We start from the raw sequence: 16,558 nt of genomic DNA on the forward strand, positions 1-16,558 counted from the left end.
CCGGGGGAATTCCATTGGCTGCCCATCCCTGAATTAGGGGATGTTCCCAGAAAAACCCAGAAACGAGCTGGCACCTTAGGAATGGAAACCTCTCCGGGTTTTTGGGAATGATTCCCAGATTTTCCTGGGAATTCAAGAGGGATTTGCTCCCTCCTTGGCTCCGGATAAGCTTGGGAATCATCGTTATTCCCACCTGGAATGAGACCCCATAAACGAGGGCCTCCAAGTGACCTCGAATCCCAACCAGCTGGAATTCGGGAAGTGCCGTCACTGCCCGGATTTCCTTGGAAAACGGAGCAATCCGGGAGATATTCCAGTCGGGAATATTTGGCGCTGAGCTGGCAGCTGGCCCCGATTCCCATCCCAAAATTAGAAAATCCCTCATGAATTCCACTCCTCATCCCGGTGTCCCTCAGGCTGACCTCGGAGCTGTCCCAGTTTTCCAGCGTGACCCGAAATTCCAAAGGGGGGGGATTCAGATTCCGTAGGGTTGGGGAGCATTGGGATCACGGAGCTGGGAAAAGCCGGGAATGGGGACGGGTGGGAAGAGCAGGCGTTGGGTTTTCATGGATTGTGTTCTTCGGGATCCGGTTTGGGCGGAATTCCAGCGGGATTTGGGGTCTTTTTGGGGTTTGGAGGGGTGTCCATGGTCTGAGCTGGAATTTCGGCGGGATTTGGGATTTTGGGATGGGTTTGGAGGGTTCTCCATGGTCGGAGCTGGAATTCCAGCGGGATTTGGGATCATTTTTGGGTTTGGAGGGTTCTCCATGGTCGGAGCTGGAATTTCAGCGGGATTTGGGATCTTTTTTTTGGGATTTTGGGGATTGTCCACGATCCTGACCCGGAATTTCATCCCAATTTGGGATCTTTTTTGGGATTTTTAGGGATTGTCCATGATCCTGACCTGGAATTTTACCCAAATTTGGGATATTTTTTTGGGATTTTTGGGAGCTGTCCATGGTCCTGACCTGGAATTCCATCCAATTTGGGATCTTTTTTTGGGGATTTTTAGGGATTGTCCATGGTCCTGACCTGGAATTTCACCCAAATTCGGGATCTTTTTTTTTGGATTTTTGGGGTTGTCCATGGTCTGACCCGGAATTTCATCCCAAATTTGGGCTCTTTTTTGGGATTTTTAGGGATTGTCCATGGTCCTGACCTGGAATTTTACCCAAGTTTGGGCTCTTTTTTTGGATTTTTTGGGATTGTCCATGATCCTGACCTGGAATTCCATCCCAATTTGGGCTCTTTTTTGGGATTTTTAGGGATTGTCCATGGTCCTGATCTGGAATTTCACCCAAATTCGGGATCTTTTTTTTTGGATTTTTGGGGTTGTCCATGGTCTGAGCTGGAATTTCATCCCAATTTGGGATCTTTTTTGGGATTTTTAGGGGTTGTCCATGGTCTGAGCTGGAATTCCATCCCAAATTTGGGCTCTTTTTTGGGATTTTTGGGATTGTCCATGGTCCTGACCTGGAATTTCAGCAAAATTTGGGATCTTTTTTGGGATTTTTAGGGATTGTCCATGGTCCTGACCTGGAATTTCAGCAAAATTTGGGATCTTTTTTTTTTTATTTTTGAGATTGTCCATGGTCTGAGCTGGAATTTCATCCCAAATTCGGGCTCTTTTTTGGGATTTTTAGGGATTGTCCATGGTCCTGACCTGGAATTTCATCCCAATTTGGGCCCTTTTTGGAATTTTTAGGGAGCTGTCCATGATCCTGACCTGGAATTTCAGCAAAATTTGGGATCTTTTTTGGGGATTTTTAGGGATTGTCCATAGTCCTGACCTGGAATTTCACCCAAATTCGGGATCTTTTTTTTTTTTGATTTTTGGGATTGTCCATGGTCCTGACCTGGAATTTCATCCCAATTTGGGCCCTTTTTGGGATTTTTGGGGTTGTCCATGGTCCTGACCTGGAATTTTACCCAAATTTGGGCTCTTTTTTGGGGATTTTGGGAGCTGTCCATGGTCCTGACCTGGAATTCCATCCCAATTTGGGCTCTTTTTTGGGATTTTTGGGAGCTGTCCATGGTCCTGACCTGGAATTTCAGCAAAATTTGGGATCTTTTTTGGGATTTTTAGGGATTGTCCATGGTCCTGACCTGGAATTTCACCCAAATTTGGGCTCTTTTTGGGGATTTCGGGAGCCGCCCGTGCTCTGACCCGGATGAGGAGCCCACACCTCCCTGGACAACATTCCAGGGGATAATTCCCAAGGATTCTAGGGAGCCCATTCCCACGTTCCATGTCCGTGTTGTTCTGCTCTGCACATTTCCCATGATTTTTTCTCTTTCCCATGATTTCTTCTCTTTTCCATGATTTTTTCTCTTTCCCATGATTTTTTCTCTTTTCCATGGTTTTTCTCTTTCCCATTCCCATCCATGCTCCAGGCCAGCAGCTCCGTGAAGTAGGTAACTATGGAATTTTTTCCTTGTTTTTTTTTCCCCCTCCTGGCTTTCTCCTTTTTCCCACTTTTTTCCCCTCGCCGTGGCTTCCGTGTGGGGGGAGTTTTCCAAGATTTTTAGAGCTCCGCTTTTCCTGGTTTTCCCTTAATTCCTGCTGTTTATTCCGGATGGGATCGAGGGGCCGGAGCACAAGGAGGGACCTTCCTCTCCCATCCTGATTTTCCTGCAATTCCCAAAGTTTCCCTGTGCTTGTCTGTCATGGAATTCCCAGAAAACCCAAACTGGGAAAAAAATCCTGGGATGGGGTTTGATGGGAGCTGTGGGTGAGGAATCTGGGGGGAATCGTGGCTCAGGAATCCCGTGGGAATTCTGGATGAGGAATTCTTTGGGAGCTGTGCTCTTTTCCTGCTGCTCAGGGATTTGGGATTTTGGGAAGAGGCGCTTCCAGCCCCTTGTTGTTCATGGAAACAATTCCCGGTGCTCTTGGCGCGGCTTTGGATTTTCCAGGAAAATCCATCCTGTCCCGGTGATCCCTGGAAATCTGATCCCTGATCTGGGCTGGTTTTTCCTTGGGATTTTCCAGGATGATTCCATGTGGGAATTTCCAGGAGCTTTCCATGGAATCCTGGGGGGATTGGGAAGCATCGGATGGGGCAGAGCTGATCCCAGAAAATTCCGTTGGCCATCCCAATGTTTCCATGTGCTCCCCTCGCCTTCCTCTGCTTCGATATCCATGGGAAACCCATGGCGAAGCCCATGGAAAATGCTCTTTTCCTGGTGTTTGCCAAGGAAGCCCCGCTGGCTCGAGGTGGATTCCAATTCCCAGGAAAATCCCACCCAACAGGAGTTGGGACCAGCGGGATTTCAAGCTGGGAATTGCCTCATCCAGGCTGCTGTTCCCATCAGGAAAAGGAGAGGGAAAATGGGATTTTCCCATCCGATTCACGTGGATTAAACCCGGCAACACCGTTGGAGTTGGGAATTCCGGGTGCCGCAGAATTCCTGAAAGAATAAACGATGGGAAAAGAGGGAACGGCCTCAGGTTGGGATCAGCAGGAATTTCCCCATGGAAAGGGCGCTCAGGCCTCGGAAGGGGCTGCCCAGGGAGGTTTGGAGCCGCCATCCCTGGAGGAATTCCAAGGAATTCCTGGATGTTGGGCTGGGAATAAGGTGAGACTTGATCATCCAAGAGGGCTTTTCCAAGCTCAGGAATTCCGGGATTTCTGTGTTCAATCCCAAGGAACAGCTGGATTTTCCCAAGGGCCGGGAAGTGCTTGCTCCAGAGGCAGCTCCGACTGCAGCGGGGTCAGGGCTGCTCAGAAATCTTGGAATTCCCATGGGAAAAAAAACCCCTCCAGGAGCAAAATGGCCACAGGTTTTTAAGGAAAAGGTGACGTCATCCTCCTTTTCCCTCTCCCTGCCCACCGGGATGAGCTTGGAGCTGCCGATTCCGAGCTGGGGAGGAACAGCAGGATCCAAAGGAATCCATCATTTTTTTCCTGGATTTCAGATCAATCCATGGAAATCAGAACTATCCCAAATAAATCCAGCGGGAATCCGGTGTTGGCATTCCCGTAGGAAAGCTTGGATTGGGAATTTTTCCGTATCCTGGTGCATAATAATTAAAAATCGGGAGAAAACCAGGAATATTCCCTGGAAAATGGGGGTTTGCATTCCCAGCTGCTGGGAAGTTGGGAATTTTTGGGAATATGCTCAGGAAATCCCTGTCTGGCAGTGGATCCCTGCTTCCCACAGCATCCCGTTCATTGGGAATTCCCAGCTGCAGGGAGCTGGAAGTGCTCCTTGGAATTCTGGCTCCGGCCTTAAAGGAGAAGGGAGCGATTCCCTGGGAAGTGCGGGAGGAAGCGCGGGATTTATTCCCTGTGGAATGGGAATGGCTTCGGAAGGGAATGGGATGGGTTTGGGAAGAGCCTGGAGCGGCGGGAAGGGGCTGGAAAAGCTGGAAAAGCCTTTCCCGGGAAGCCTCTGTGGTGAGGAGGGGATGGGAATGGGGCAGAGAGGGATGGAATGGGAATGGGAATGTGGCAATGGGAATGGGAATGGGGCAGTGGGAATGGGAATGGGAATGGGACAATGGGAATGGGGCAGTGGGAAGGGGAATGGGAATGGGACAATGGGAATGGGGCCGTGGGAATGGGAATGGGACAATGGGAAGGGGAATGGGGCAGTGGGAATGGGAATGGGGCCGTGGGAATGGGAATGGGACAATGGGAATGGGGCCATGGGAATGGGAATGGGAACTGGGAATGAGGCAGTGGGAATGGGAATGGGACAATAGGAACAGGAATGGGAACTGGGAATGGGGCAGTGGGAATGGGAATGGGGCAGTGGGAACGGGAATGGGAACTGGGAATGAGGCAGTGGGAATGGGGCAGTGGGAATGGGAGCTGGGAATAGGGCAGTGGGAATGGGAATGGGAATGGGACAGTGAGAATGGGACAATGGGAATGGGCCAGTGGGAATGGGAATGGGACAATGGGAATGGGCCAGTGGGAATGGGAATGGGACAATGGGAGTGGGAATGGGAACTGGGAATGGGAATGAGGCAGTGGGAATGGGAATGGGACAATGGGAATGGGAATGGGAATGGGGCAGTGGGAATGGGAATGGGGCAATGGGAATGGGAATGGGGCAGTGGGAATGGGAATGGGAATGGGGCAGTGGGAATGGCAATGGGACAATGGGAATGGGAATGGGAACTGGGAATGGGGCAGTGGGAATGGGAATGGGACAATAGGAACAGGAATGGGAACTGGGAATGGGGCAGTGGGAATGGGGCAGTGGGAATGGGAGCTGGGAATAGGGCAGTGGGAATGGGAATGGGAATGGGACAGTGAGAATGGGACAATGGGAATGGGCCAGTGGGAATGGGAATGGGACAATGGGAATGGGCCAGTGGGAATGGGAATGGGACAATGGGAGTGGGAATGGGGCAGTGGGAATGGGAACTGGGAATGGGAATGAGGCAGTGGGAATGGGAATGGGACAATGGGAATGGGAATGGGAATGGGGCAGTGGGAATGGGAATGGGGCAATGGGAATGGGAATGGGGCAGTGGGAATGGGCCAGTGGGAATGGGAATGGGACAATGGGAGTGGGAATGGGGGAGTGGGAATGGGAACTGGGAATGGGAATGAGGCAGTGGGAATGGGAATGGGACAATGGGAATGGGAATGGGGCAGTGGGAATGGGAACTGGGAATGGGAATGAGGCAGTGGGAATGGGAATGGGACAATGGGAATGGGAATGGGAATGGGGCAATGGGAATGGGAATGGGGCAATGGGAATGGGAATGGGGCAGTGGGAATGGGCCAGTGGGAATGGGAATGGGACAATGGGAGTGGGAATGGGGGAGTGGGAATGGGAACTGGGAATGGGAATGAGGCAGTGGGAATGGGAATGGGACAATGGGAATGGGAATGGGAATGAGGCAGTGGGAATGGGAATGGGACAATGGGAATGGGAATGGGAATGGGGCAGTGGGAATGGGAATGGGGCAATGGGAATGGGAATGGGAATGGGGCAATGGGAATGGGAATGGGGCAATGGGAATGGGAATGGGGCAGTGGGAATGGGCCAGTGGGAATGGGAATGGGACAATGGGAGTGGGAATGGGGGAGTGGGAATGGGAACTGGGAATGGGAATGAGGCAGTGGGAATGGGAATGGGACAATGGGAATGGGAATGGGAATGGGGCAGTGGGAATGGGAATGGGACAATGGGAATGGGAATGGGAATGGGGCAATGGGAATGGGAATGGGGCAATGGGAATGGGAATGGGAATGGGGCAGTGGGAATGGGAATGGGGCAATGGGAATGGGAATGGGAATGGGGTAATGGGAATGGGAATGGGGCAATGGGAATGGGAATGGGAATGGGGTAATGGGAATGGGAATGGGGCAGTGGGAGAGGGGAATGAGCTCTGGAATGTGGGAATAGGAATGGGAATGGGAACTGGGAATGGGGCAGTGGGAATGGGAACTGGGAATGGGGCAGTGGATGCTGGGAATGAGTTCTGGAATGGGGGAGTGGGATCTGGGAATGGGAACAGGAATGGGACAATGGGAGCCAAACCGGATTCCCGAGGACTCAGCTGCTCCCCCTCGGATGTGGATCCAGGTTTTCCATGGATTTTGGGGCCGGTTCTGCCCTTTGTGCCTCATTCCAAGCGGGATGTGCCCATCCTGATCCCTGCCTGCATTCCCAGGGCTCTCCTGCCTGGTTCTCTGGGAATTCTGGCCGGGATCCAGCGCTCCCAGGGCTTCCCATGGAGCTCCTCATCCTGCCAGGAGCTGCTCTCCCGCTGCTCTGGGGGCGGGAATTCCGAGGATTCCTTCCCTAAGGCTGCTGAGGATTCCTTCTCCCGGGGATTTTTCAGGATGGGGGATTCCCAAATCCTGCTGGTTTCCAGCTGGGAATTACAACAGGGAGTGACAAAGCTGATCCCAAAATTTTCCTCGATCCCTGCTTACGGGGCTGATCCCAGAATTTCCCAGGAGCGGGGATTGTCCAGGGAGGGATTTGGAAAATCCTCTCAGGCTGGAGTAGCATCCAAGACATTTCCCAGCCTGGATTAGCCAAGGAATTTCCTCCGCTGGAATGGCGTTAATCCCTCAAAAACATCCCGGCTTTTCAGCGGGAAGAGGATTCCAGCGGATTCCGGCGGCAGCCAAAGGGATTCCCTGAACTCCCGGGGCTCCTCCTCCTCCCGGGAAAAGCTCGGAGCAGCCTGGCAGCAGGGCCGGGTTTCCTTGGATCCCTGACTCCTTTCCCATCCATGTTTTCCGTGGGCATGGGTGCGAGACAGCTCCGGCTGCTCTTCCCGAGTTTCTGACGCTCGGGAATGCTGAGCTGCTGCTTCCCAAGCCAGGAATGCTCCTGGAAAAACCCTGGGAAACATCAGAGTATGTGGAGAATGCAGGGAATAAACATCGGGAAAAGGAGCTGCTCCAAGGGCTGGGAGAGCTGGGAATGTTCCCCTGGAGAAGGGAAGGATCCAGGGAGAGCTGCGAGCCCCTTGCAGGGCCTAAAGGGGCTCCAGGAGAGCTGCAGAGGGACTGGGGCCAAGGCATGGAGGGCCAGGAGCCAGGGAATGGCTTCCCAGTGCCAGAGGGCAGGGCTGGATGGGAGACTGGGAATTGGGAATTGCTGGCTGGGAGGGTGGGCAGGCCCTGGCCCAGGGTGCCCAGAGCAGCTGTGGCTGCCCCTGGATCCCTGGCAGTGGCCAAGGAAAGGCCGGAGCAGCCTGGGATCCGCTGGGATGAAAGCTCGGGAATGGTTCCGGGAGCAGCTCAGAGCAGGGGAGGCCTCTGCCCTCTGGAAAAGCCACGGGATGCGGAGAAGATCCCGAATTTCCAACACAATCCTGGAGAACGCCCCCAAAAATTCCCGCAGGGATCGTTTTTCCCCCTCCCCCGGCAGATCAGGAGAAGAAAAATCCCAGGAAGTGGGAAGGGGATGAATCCTGGTTGTTTGTCGGGATCTGCGCTGCATTCCCTGAGTCCCAACCCAGCGGGAATTCCAGCCGCATTCCCGATGGGATGAAGGGAGCGCTTGTGCGGAAAAGGAGGAAAATTTGGCTGCTGGAATTCCAAAAATTCCAGGCTTTGGGTCCCCATTGCTGGGACAGGAGCCAGGGAACGGCTCCCAGTGGGAAAGGGGAGCTTGGGGTGGGATCTTGGGAAGGAATTCCCGGCTGGGCTGGAATTCCCAGAGAATCCCTGGCTGCCCCTGGATCCCTGGAATGTCCAAGGGAAGGCTGGAGCAATCCGGGATCATGGGAAGTGTCCCCGCCCATGGAATTTGTTGGGATTTCAGCTCCATTCCCACCCAAACCATTCCAGGATTCCCTTTCCCCAGAGCGATCCCAGTCTCTTAAAGGAATCCTGCTCCTTTTCCCAAATTCCGGGGTTTTCCCAGGCTGGAGAAGGGATTTGAGGCAGTTCTGATCCGTGGCTCGGGATCCCAACCCCGCTCCATGGCCACGGCACCCCGGATCCACTTGGGAATCCCAGCATTCCCAAACCTTGGGAATCCCAGCGTTCCTGAGCTTTGGGAATTCCCATTCGGAGCTGGAAACGAGCTTTTCCCAGGATTTCCCCCTGGCTGCTGTTGGATCCGTGCCTCATTCCCACTTTTCCCTCCTGGATCCGCCACCCAGCATCTCCTGGATCGGCCCTTCCAGATCCAGCAATTCCAGGATCCCGCTGCTCTCCCGGTGCCGGGAGATTGCAGGAAAAGGGAATTTCTCCCGGGGTTTTTTTCCTATGGAATGTGCTCAGCATTCCACCTTTTTTCTGTTTTCCTTCCTTTTTTTCCCTGGGGTGCTTCCATCGTCATTCCCAGGTTCTGGAAAAGAGGGAATAGCAGGAGGAGGAGAATTCCAGCAGAATCTCCACTGGATCAGATCCCTTTGGATCTTTTCCAGCTCCGGATATTCCCAGATTTTCTGACCCGTCGCCTTTTCCCGGCTGGGATTTCAGGGATATCCATGCTTGGGAATTTCCCGGGAAGCTGCTGAATCCGGGTGCCTTTGGATCTTCCCGATGCCCCCGGGATCCTCCCTGTATTCCCAACATCCTGGAATTGGCTCCCTGAGGAATCCTGGATCCATGGAATTCTGCTTTTCCAGAATGGAGATGGGAACGGCTTTCCCTATGCCAGGAGCTGGAATTCCCTGGATGCCGGTGGATTTGGATGGGATTTATCCCGGTTTTTGGGTGGAGCGGAGCAGCCGGAGTCATTCCAGGGCCACATTCCCTTGGGAATTCCGCTCCTGTGGCTCCCACCCCGCTGGAGCTGGGATTCCTCGGGATGAAGGAATCGCAACCCTTCGGGAAGGAGAAGTGCGGGGAATTAGGGAATAATGAACCGTGCTGGGATTCATCCCAGTTTTCCAGGCAGGATTGGCTTGGGAATTCTGGGAAATCCTGGAATTCCAAAGCATGGAAAAGGAAAGGCCACAGCTCCATGGAAAACCCATTCCCACTGTGGGAATCCCACTGGGGACGGGATCCAGATCCTCGGGAATAGGGAAGGAAAATGGGAGCGATGAGAGGAGAAGGATTCACGGAGCACGGGAAGGATCCGGAACCTCTGGATCAGCAAATCCCATTCCCAACCTCCCTCCTGGCTCCCAAATTTCTGCTGAGGCCGAGAATTGCTCGGGAACATTTCCCCGGCTCCGGCCGTTCCCTCCCTTTCCCGTTCCCTCTGATTGCCGCTATTTTTTTCCAAGGAATGCTTGATTGGAGCCGGAATGATGGGATAATGACGGGAATAAAAGGCGGATAATTTCCCAAATCAGCTCCACAGCTGGAGCCGGCGGAGAGGGAACGGCTCCGGGGCTGATTCCGGGATCCATCCGGAGCCATTCCTGGTGCTCATTCCCAGATCCGTCCGGAGCCATTCCTGGTGCTGGTTCCTGGATCCATCCAGAGCCATTTCCAGTGCTCATTCCCGGATCCATCCGGATCCATTCCCAATGCTGGTTCCCAGATCCATCCGGAGCCATTTCCGGTGCTCATTCCCGGATCCATCCGGATCCATTCCCAATGCTGGTTCCCAGATCCATCCGGAGCTATTTCCGGTGCTGGTTCTGGGATCCCTCTGGATCCATTCCTGGTGCTCATTCCCAGATCCATCTGGATCCATTCCTGGTGCTCATTCCCGGATCCATCCGGAGCCATTCCCGGTGCTCATTCCCAGATCCATCTGGATCCATTCCCGGTGCTCATTCCCGGATCCATCCAGAGCCATTCCCGGTGCTCATTCTCAGATCCATCTGGATCCATTCCTGGTGCTCATTCCCGGATCCATCCGGATCCATTCCCAATGCTGGTTCCCAGATCCATCCGGAGCCATTTCCAGTGCTCATTCCCGGATCCATCCGGATCCATTCCCAGTGCTGGTTCCCAGATCCATCCGGAGCCATTTCCGGTGCTCATTCCCGGATCCATCCGGATCCATTCCCAATGCTGGTTCCCAGATCCATCCGGAGCTATTTCCGGTGCTGGTTCTGGGATCCCTCTGGATCCATTCCTGGTGCTCATTCCTGGATCCATCCGGATCCATTCCCAATGCTGGTTCCCAGATCCATCTGGATCCATTCCTGGTGCTCATTCCTGGATCCATCCGGATCCATTCCCAATGCTGGTTCCCAGATCCATCCGGAGCTATTTCCGGTGCTGGTTCTGGGATCCATCTGGATCCATTCCTGGTGCTCATTCCTGGAGCCATCCGGATCCATTCCCGGTGCTGGTTCCCGGATCCATCCAGAGCCATTCCTGGTGCTCATTCCCGGATCCATCTAGGGCAGGAAGAACTCCTGGATTCCCGGATCCGTCCGGATCTGTTCCGAGTGCTGGTTCCCAGATCCATCCGGATCCATTCCCGGTGCTCATTCCTGGAGCCATTCCTGGTGCTCATTCCCGGATCCATCCGGATCCATTCCCGGTGCTCATTCCCAGATCCATCTGGATCCATTCCTGGTGCTCATTCCCGGATCCATCCAGAGCCATTCCCGGTGCTGGTTCCTGGATCCATCTGGATCCATTCCCGGTGCTCATTCCCGGATCCATCCAGAGCCATTCCCGGTGCTGGTTCCTGGATCCATTCCTGGTGCTCATTCCCGGATCCATCCAGATCCATTCCCAGTGCTCATTCCAAGCTCCATCTGGATCCATTCCCAGTGCTCATTCCCGGATCCATCCGGATCCATTCCCAATGCTGGTTCCCAGATCCATCCGGAGCCATTTCCGGTGCTCATTCCCGGATCCATCCGGATCCATTCCCAATGCTGGTTCCCAGATCCATCCGGAGCCATTTCCGGTGCTCATTCCCGGATCCATCTGGATCCATTCCCAATGCTGGTTCCCAGATCCATCCGGAGCTATTTCCGGTGCTGGTTCTGGGATCCCTCTGGATCCATTCCTGGTGCTCATTCCTGGATCCATCCGGATCCATTCCCAATGCTGGTTCCCAGATCCATCCGGAGCTATTTCCGGTGCTGGTTCTGGGATCCATCTGGATCCATTCCTGGTGCTCATTCCTGGAGCCATCCGGATCCATTCCCGGTGCTGGTTCCCGGATCCATCCAGAGCCATTCCTGGTGCTCATTCCCGGATCCATCTAGGGCAGGAAGAACTCCTGGATTCCCGGATCCGTCCGGATCTGTTCCGAGTGCTGGTTCCCAGATCCATCCGGATCCATTCCCAGTGCTCATTCCTGGAGCCATTCCTGGTGCTCATTCCCGGATCCATCCGGATCCATTCCTGGTGCTCATTCCCAGATCCATCTGGATCCATTCCTGGTGCTCATTCCCGGATCCATCCAGAGCCATTCCCGGTGCTGGTTCCTGGATCCATCTGGATCCATTCCCGGTGCTCATTCCCGGATCCATCTGGATCCATTCCTGGTGCTCATTCCCGGATCCATCCGGAGCCATTCCCGGTGCTCATTCCCAGATCCATCTGGATCCATTCCCGGTGCTCATTCCCGGATCCATCCAGAGCCATTCCCGGTGCTGGTTCCTGGATCCATCTGGATCCATTCCCGGTGCTCATTCCCGGATCCATCTGGATCCATTCCTGGTGCTCATTCCCGGATCCATCCGGAGCCATTCCCGGTGCTCATTCCCAGATCCATCTGGATCCATTCCCGGTGCTCATTCCCGGATCCATCCAGAGCCATTCCCGGTGCTGGTTCCTGGATCCATCTGGATCCATTCCCGGTGCTCATTCCCAGATCCATCTGGATCCATTCCTGGTGCTCATTCCCGGATCCATCCAGAGCCATTCCCGGTGCTCATTCTCAGATCCATCTGGATCCATTCCTGGTGCTCATTCCCGGATCCATCCGGAGCCATTCCCGGTGCTCATTCCTGGAGCCATTCCTGGTGCTCATTCCCGGATCCATCCAGATCCATTCCCAGTGCTCATTCCAAGCTCCATCTGGATCCATTCCCAGTGCTCATTCCCGGATCCATCCGGATCCATTCCCGATGCTGGTTCCCAGATCCTTCTGGATCCGTTCCCGGTGCTGGTTCCCAGATCCATTCCCGGTGCTCATTCCTGGATCCATCCGGAGCCATTTCCGCTCCCAGGGCTGATTCCTGAATCCATCCAGGGCAGGAAGAGCTCCCGGATTCCCAGATCCATCCAGAGCCATTCCCAACCCTCATTCCCTACACGGATCAGGGACTGATCCTGCGGAACTCCCTGCTGGAATTCCAGCCCTATCCAGGCCCTGTGGGATGAGGATGGGAAAGGATGAGGAAAAATTGGGAGTGGCTGAAGGAGAAAAGGCGAATCCAGGGGGATTTTATCCATTTTCCCAACTTTCTGACAGGATCTGAGGTGGGATCGGGATCTGCTGTGGGAATGAGGCCGGGAAAAGAGGGAACGGCCTCGGGCTGTGCTGGGGGAGGGGCAGGGGCAGATCTGGGAATTTCCCCATGGAAAGGGCGCTCAGGCCTTGGAACTGCCCAGGGAGGTTTGGAGTCGCCATCCCCGGAGGTGTCCAAGGAATTCCGGGATGTGGGACAATGCGGGATTTGGGTACCCAGAGTGGAAAAATTGGGGGATTTGGGCATCTAAAGTGAAAAAATTGGGGAATTTGGGTGTCCAGAGTGGGACAGTTTGGGAATTTTGGAATTCAGTCATCCAGAGCGGTACGATTTGGGAATTTGGGTATCTAAAGTGGGAAAATTTGGGGATCTGGGTATCCAAAGTGGCACAATTGAGGATTTGGGCGTCCAGAGTGGAAAAATCTGGGAATTTGGACATCCAGAGTGGGAAAATCCGGGAATTTCCGCTTCAGCAAAGGAATGAAACCCATGGAAAACTCGACATTCCTCAGCTTCCTTCCAGCTTTACCCTTCCCAGGTGGATTCCCGCCGCGCCAGCGCCATCCCGAACTCCGCGTTTTCCCAGGATTTCCCCCTGATCTCCCTCTCCCGGTTTTCCGCAGTGCTGAGCATCGGCGAGGGCGGATTCTGGGAAGGCTCCGTGAAGGGCAGGAGCGGCTGGTTCCCGGCGGAATGCGTGGAAGAGGTGCAGATGCGCCAGTACGACTCCAGGCAAGGTCGGTATCCCGGAATTCCGGCCGGGATTCCCAACGGCATCCCCGGCTCACTCCTTCTGGGAGGTGGGGATGGAGGGGATTCTATCCCAAGGGATCGGTTCGGCTCATGGATTCAGCGTCGGGATCTTCCGCAGGGAATGGAGAGTTTGGGATTGGTTGGGATGGGAGCAGAGGAAAAACTGGGAAAACTGGGATTGGACAGCCTGGAAAAGGGGAAGATCTGGGATGAGGCAATTGTGGCTTCCAGGACCTGGAGGAGCCATGGGAAAGATGAAAAGTGGGAATATTCCCAAGGGATGGAGGGGCAGGAGACAGGGAATGGCTTCCGGCTCCAGGATGAGGTGGGAATTGTATCCCAAGGGATGAGTTCGGGTCATGGATTCAGCGTCAGGTGATGGGAATGAGGGACAGGAGAGTTTGGGATTGGTTGGGATGGGATGAAGGAAAAGCTGGGAAAACTGGGATTGGACAGCCTGGAAAAGGGGAAGGTCTGGGATGAGGCAATTGTGGCTTCCAGGACCCGGAGGAGCCACGGGAAAGATGAAAAGTGGGAATGTGCCAGGAGAAACGGAGGCTCCAGGGGGATTTCATCCCTCTCCACAATTTCCTGCCCGGAGGCAGCGGGGATCGGGATCTGCTGTGGGAATGAGGCCGGGAAAAGAGGGAACGGCCTCGGGCTGCGCCGGGGGAGGGGCAGGGGCAGATCTGGGAATTTCCCCATGGAAAGGGCGCTCAGGCCTTGGAACTGCCCAGGGAGGTTTGGAGTCGCCATTCCCAGAGGTGTCCAAGGAATTCCTGGAATTCCACTCCAGGCTGGGATCAGGCCCAGCTTGGACTCGGTGGTCTGGGAATTCTTCTCCAGCCTCTGGAATTCTGCGATTCCGCGATTCCCCGCCTGTTCCGCCGCCGGCTCCAGGCCCAGAAGAAATGGGAAAATCCCTTTCCCAAGGATTAAAGGCTCAGGAATCTTCCCGTTAAATGGGATTCATCCGATTCCAAACGCTCCCTGGAACCAGAATTCCTGCCGGAAGGAAGAGGGATCTTCCCGCTTTCCAAAGGGGATTTTTCCCTCCTTATTTGCAACCCGGGATTGATTCCTGGGGAAAAAAAGGAGGATGGGGCCATTCCTGGTTGTTTTTCCAGGGTTTTTCCAGCATTCCCTGTTCCTGTATTCCTGCTGGGAGAGCTCCTGGAATTCCATCCCCTCCCATCCCATCCCTCTGGCTCATTCCCGCTATTTTTAGCCGCTCCGTGTCCCTGCGGATCCCGGCGGATCCGGGATCCATCCATCAGCTCCGGAGGCTCCGTGACGGCTCCATTAAAGGCGCTGCTATTTCTGGGAGCTGGGAAGGGAGCGGAGGCGCTGGGCCCAGGACAGCCCATAAATCCCGGCTTTTTCTCGGGAATGGGATCCGGGAGGGGTTTGGGAATCGGGGATAACGTGGGGAGGGAGGAGGAGGAGGAGGGGCTGGGGGGGATCGGGAATTCCAAATTGGAACAGAGGGAGAATGAGGAGGGAAGAGGGAATTGGGGTTGGAATGGGAAGTGCTGGGAAGTGCCAGGGCTGGATGCGCTCGTGGAGCTGTCGGGATCGGCTGGGAATTCGGGATCAGGTGGGAATTCAGGATCGGCTGGGAATTCAGGATCAGCTGGGAATTCAGGATGGGCTGGGAATTCAGGATCAGGTGGGAATTTGGGATCAGGTGGGAACTCAGGATTGGCTGGGAATTCAGGATGGGCTGGGAATTCAGGATGGGCTGGGAATTCGGGATCAGGTGGGAATTTGGGATCAGGTGGGAACTCAGGATTGGCTGGAAATTCAGGATGGGCTGGGAATTCGGGATCAGGTGGGAATTCAGGATGGGCTGGGAATTCAGGATCAGGTGGGAATTCGGGATCAGGTGGGAATTCAGGATGGGCTGGGAATTCAGGATGGGCTGGGAATTCAGGATCAGCTGGGAATCCCTTCCTTCCCTCTTTTCCTTCCTTCCTTCCTCCCTCGCAGGGAGCTGGAGCTCTCCAGAGCTTCCAGCAGGAATTTTTCCATGGAAAAGGCGCTCAGGCCTCGGAAGGGGCTGCCCATGGAATTCCCATCCCTGGAGGAGTCCAAGGAATTCCAGGAATTCCACTCCAAGCTCTGAGCGATCAGTTTGGAAAGGGTGAGCTCGGAGAGCTTTTCCAACCTCAGCAATCCCGGGATCCTCTCCTGGAGCCCCCCAAAATCCGGGAAGAGGCTGTGGGAGGGCAGATCCCGGGATTCCTGGAGCATTCCCGGCTCCGCAGCCTCTGGCTCCTTCCCGGATCCCATCCCAGCCATCCCAAATTCCCGGTGGGATGAGGAGGAGATGCCACCACCACCACGAGAGCCTGGGAAGGGAAAGGGAATTTGGGGAATTTTTCCCAAAGGAAAAACATTGGGAATGAGGAAGGACGGGCAGTGGTGGGAATGGAGAGGATCCTGACGCTGATCCATCGGGACAAAGAGCCCGGGAAGGGAAATTCGGGATCTGTGGCCGCCACCACATCCCAACAATCCCATCCCTGAGCCTCATCCCGAGCCCGGGAATCCCGAAGGGAACAATTCCCATCCCGGCAGCGCCTGGAGTGAATCCGGAGGGGACAAATCCGGGCTTGGGAGCACCGCTGGGATTCCGGGACCTTTTCCTTCCCTCCTTTCCTTCCTTTTCCTTTTCCTCTTTCCCTCCCTTTTTCCCTTTTTCCCTTTTTTTTCCCCTTTTCCCCTTTTTCCCTTTTTCCCTTTTCTCCTTTTCCTTTTCTTTTCCCTCCCTTTTCCCCTTTTCCTCTTTTCCCTTTTCCCCTCTTTTCCTCCTTCCCTCCGTTCCCTCTTTTCCATGGTTTTCCTCCTTTTCCCTCTTTTCCCTCCTTTTCCTTCCCTCTTTTCCTCCTTCCCTCCCTTTTCCCTTTTCCCTTTTCCCTTTTCCCTTTTCCCTTTTCCCTTTTCCCTTTTCCCTTTTCCCTTTTTCCTTTTCCTCCTTCTCCTTCTCCTTCTCCTTCTCCTTTTCCCCTTTTCCCCTTTTCCCCTTTT

The 16,558-nt window shown here is 54.3% G+C and overlaps 1 protein-coding gene across 1 annotated transcript in view; it reads left to right on the forward strand.

The window, feature by feature from the left end:
* SHANK3 (SH3 and multiple ankyrin repeat domains 3) overlaps positions 1 to 16,558 on the forward strand; it is a 200,030-nt gene that overhangs the window by 96,571 nt on the left and 86,901 nt on the right. Inside the window, exon 13 of the mRNA XM_048301897.1 lies at positions 13,399 to 13,512. Coding sequence (XP_048157854.1) covers positions 13,399 to 13,512 — 114 coding nt within the window. The remainder of the gene's footprint in view (positions 1 to 13,398; positions 13,513 to 16,558) is intronic.

The sequence above is a fragment of the Corvus hawaiiensis genome, chromosome 4, assembly GCF_020740725.1.
Source record: "Corvus hawaiiensis isolate bCorHaw1 chromosome 4, bCorHaw1.pri.cur, whole genome shotgun sequence".
NCBI classification, from domain to species: domain Eukaryota; kingdom Metazoa; phylum Chordata; class Aves; order Passeriformes; family Corvidae; genus Corvus; species Corvus hawaiiensis.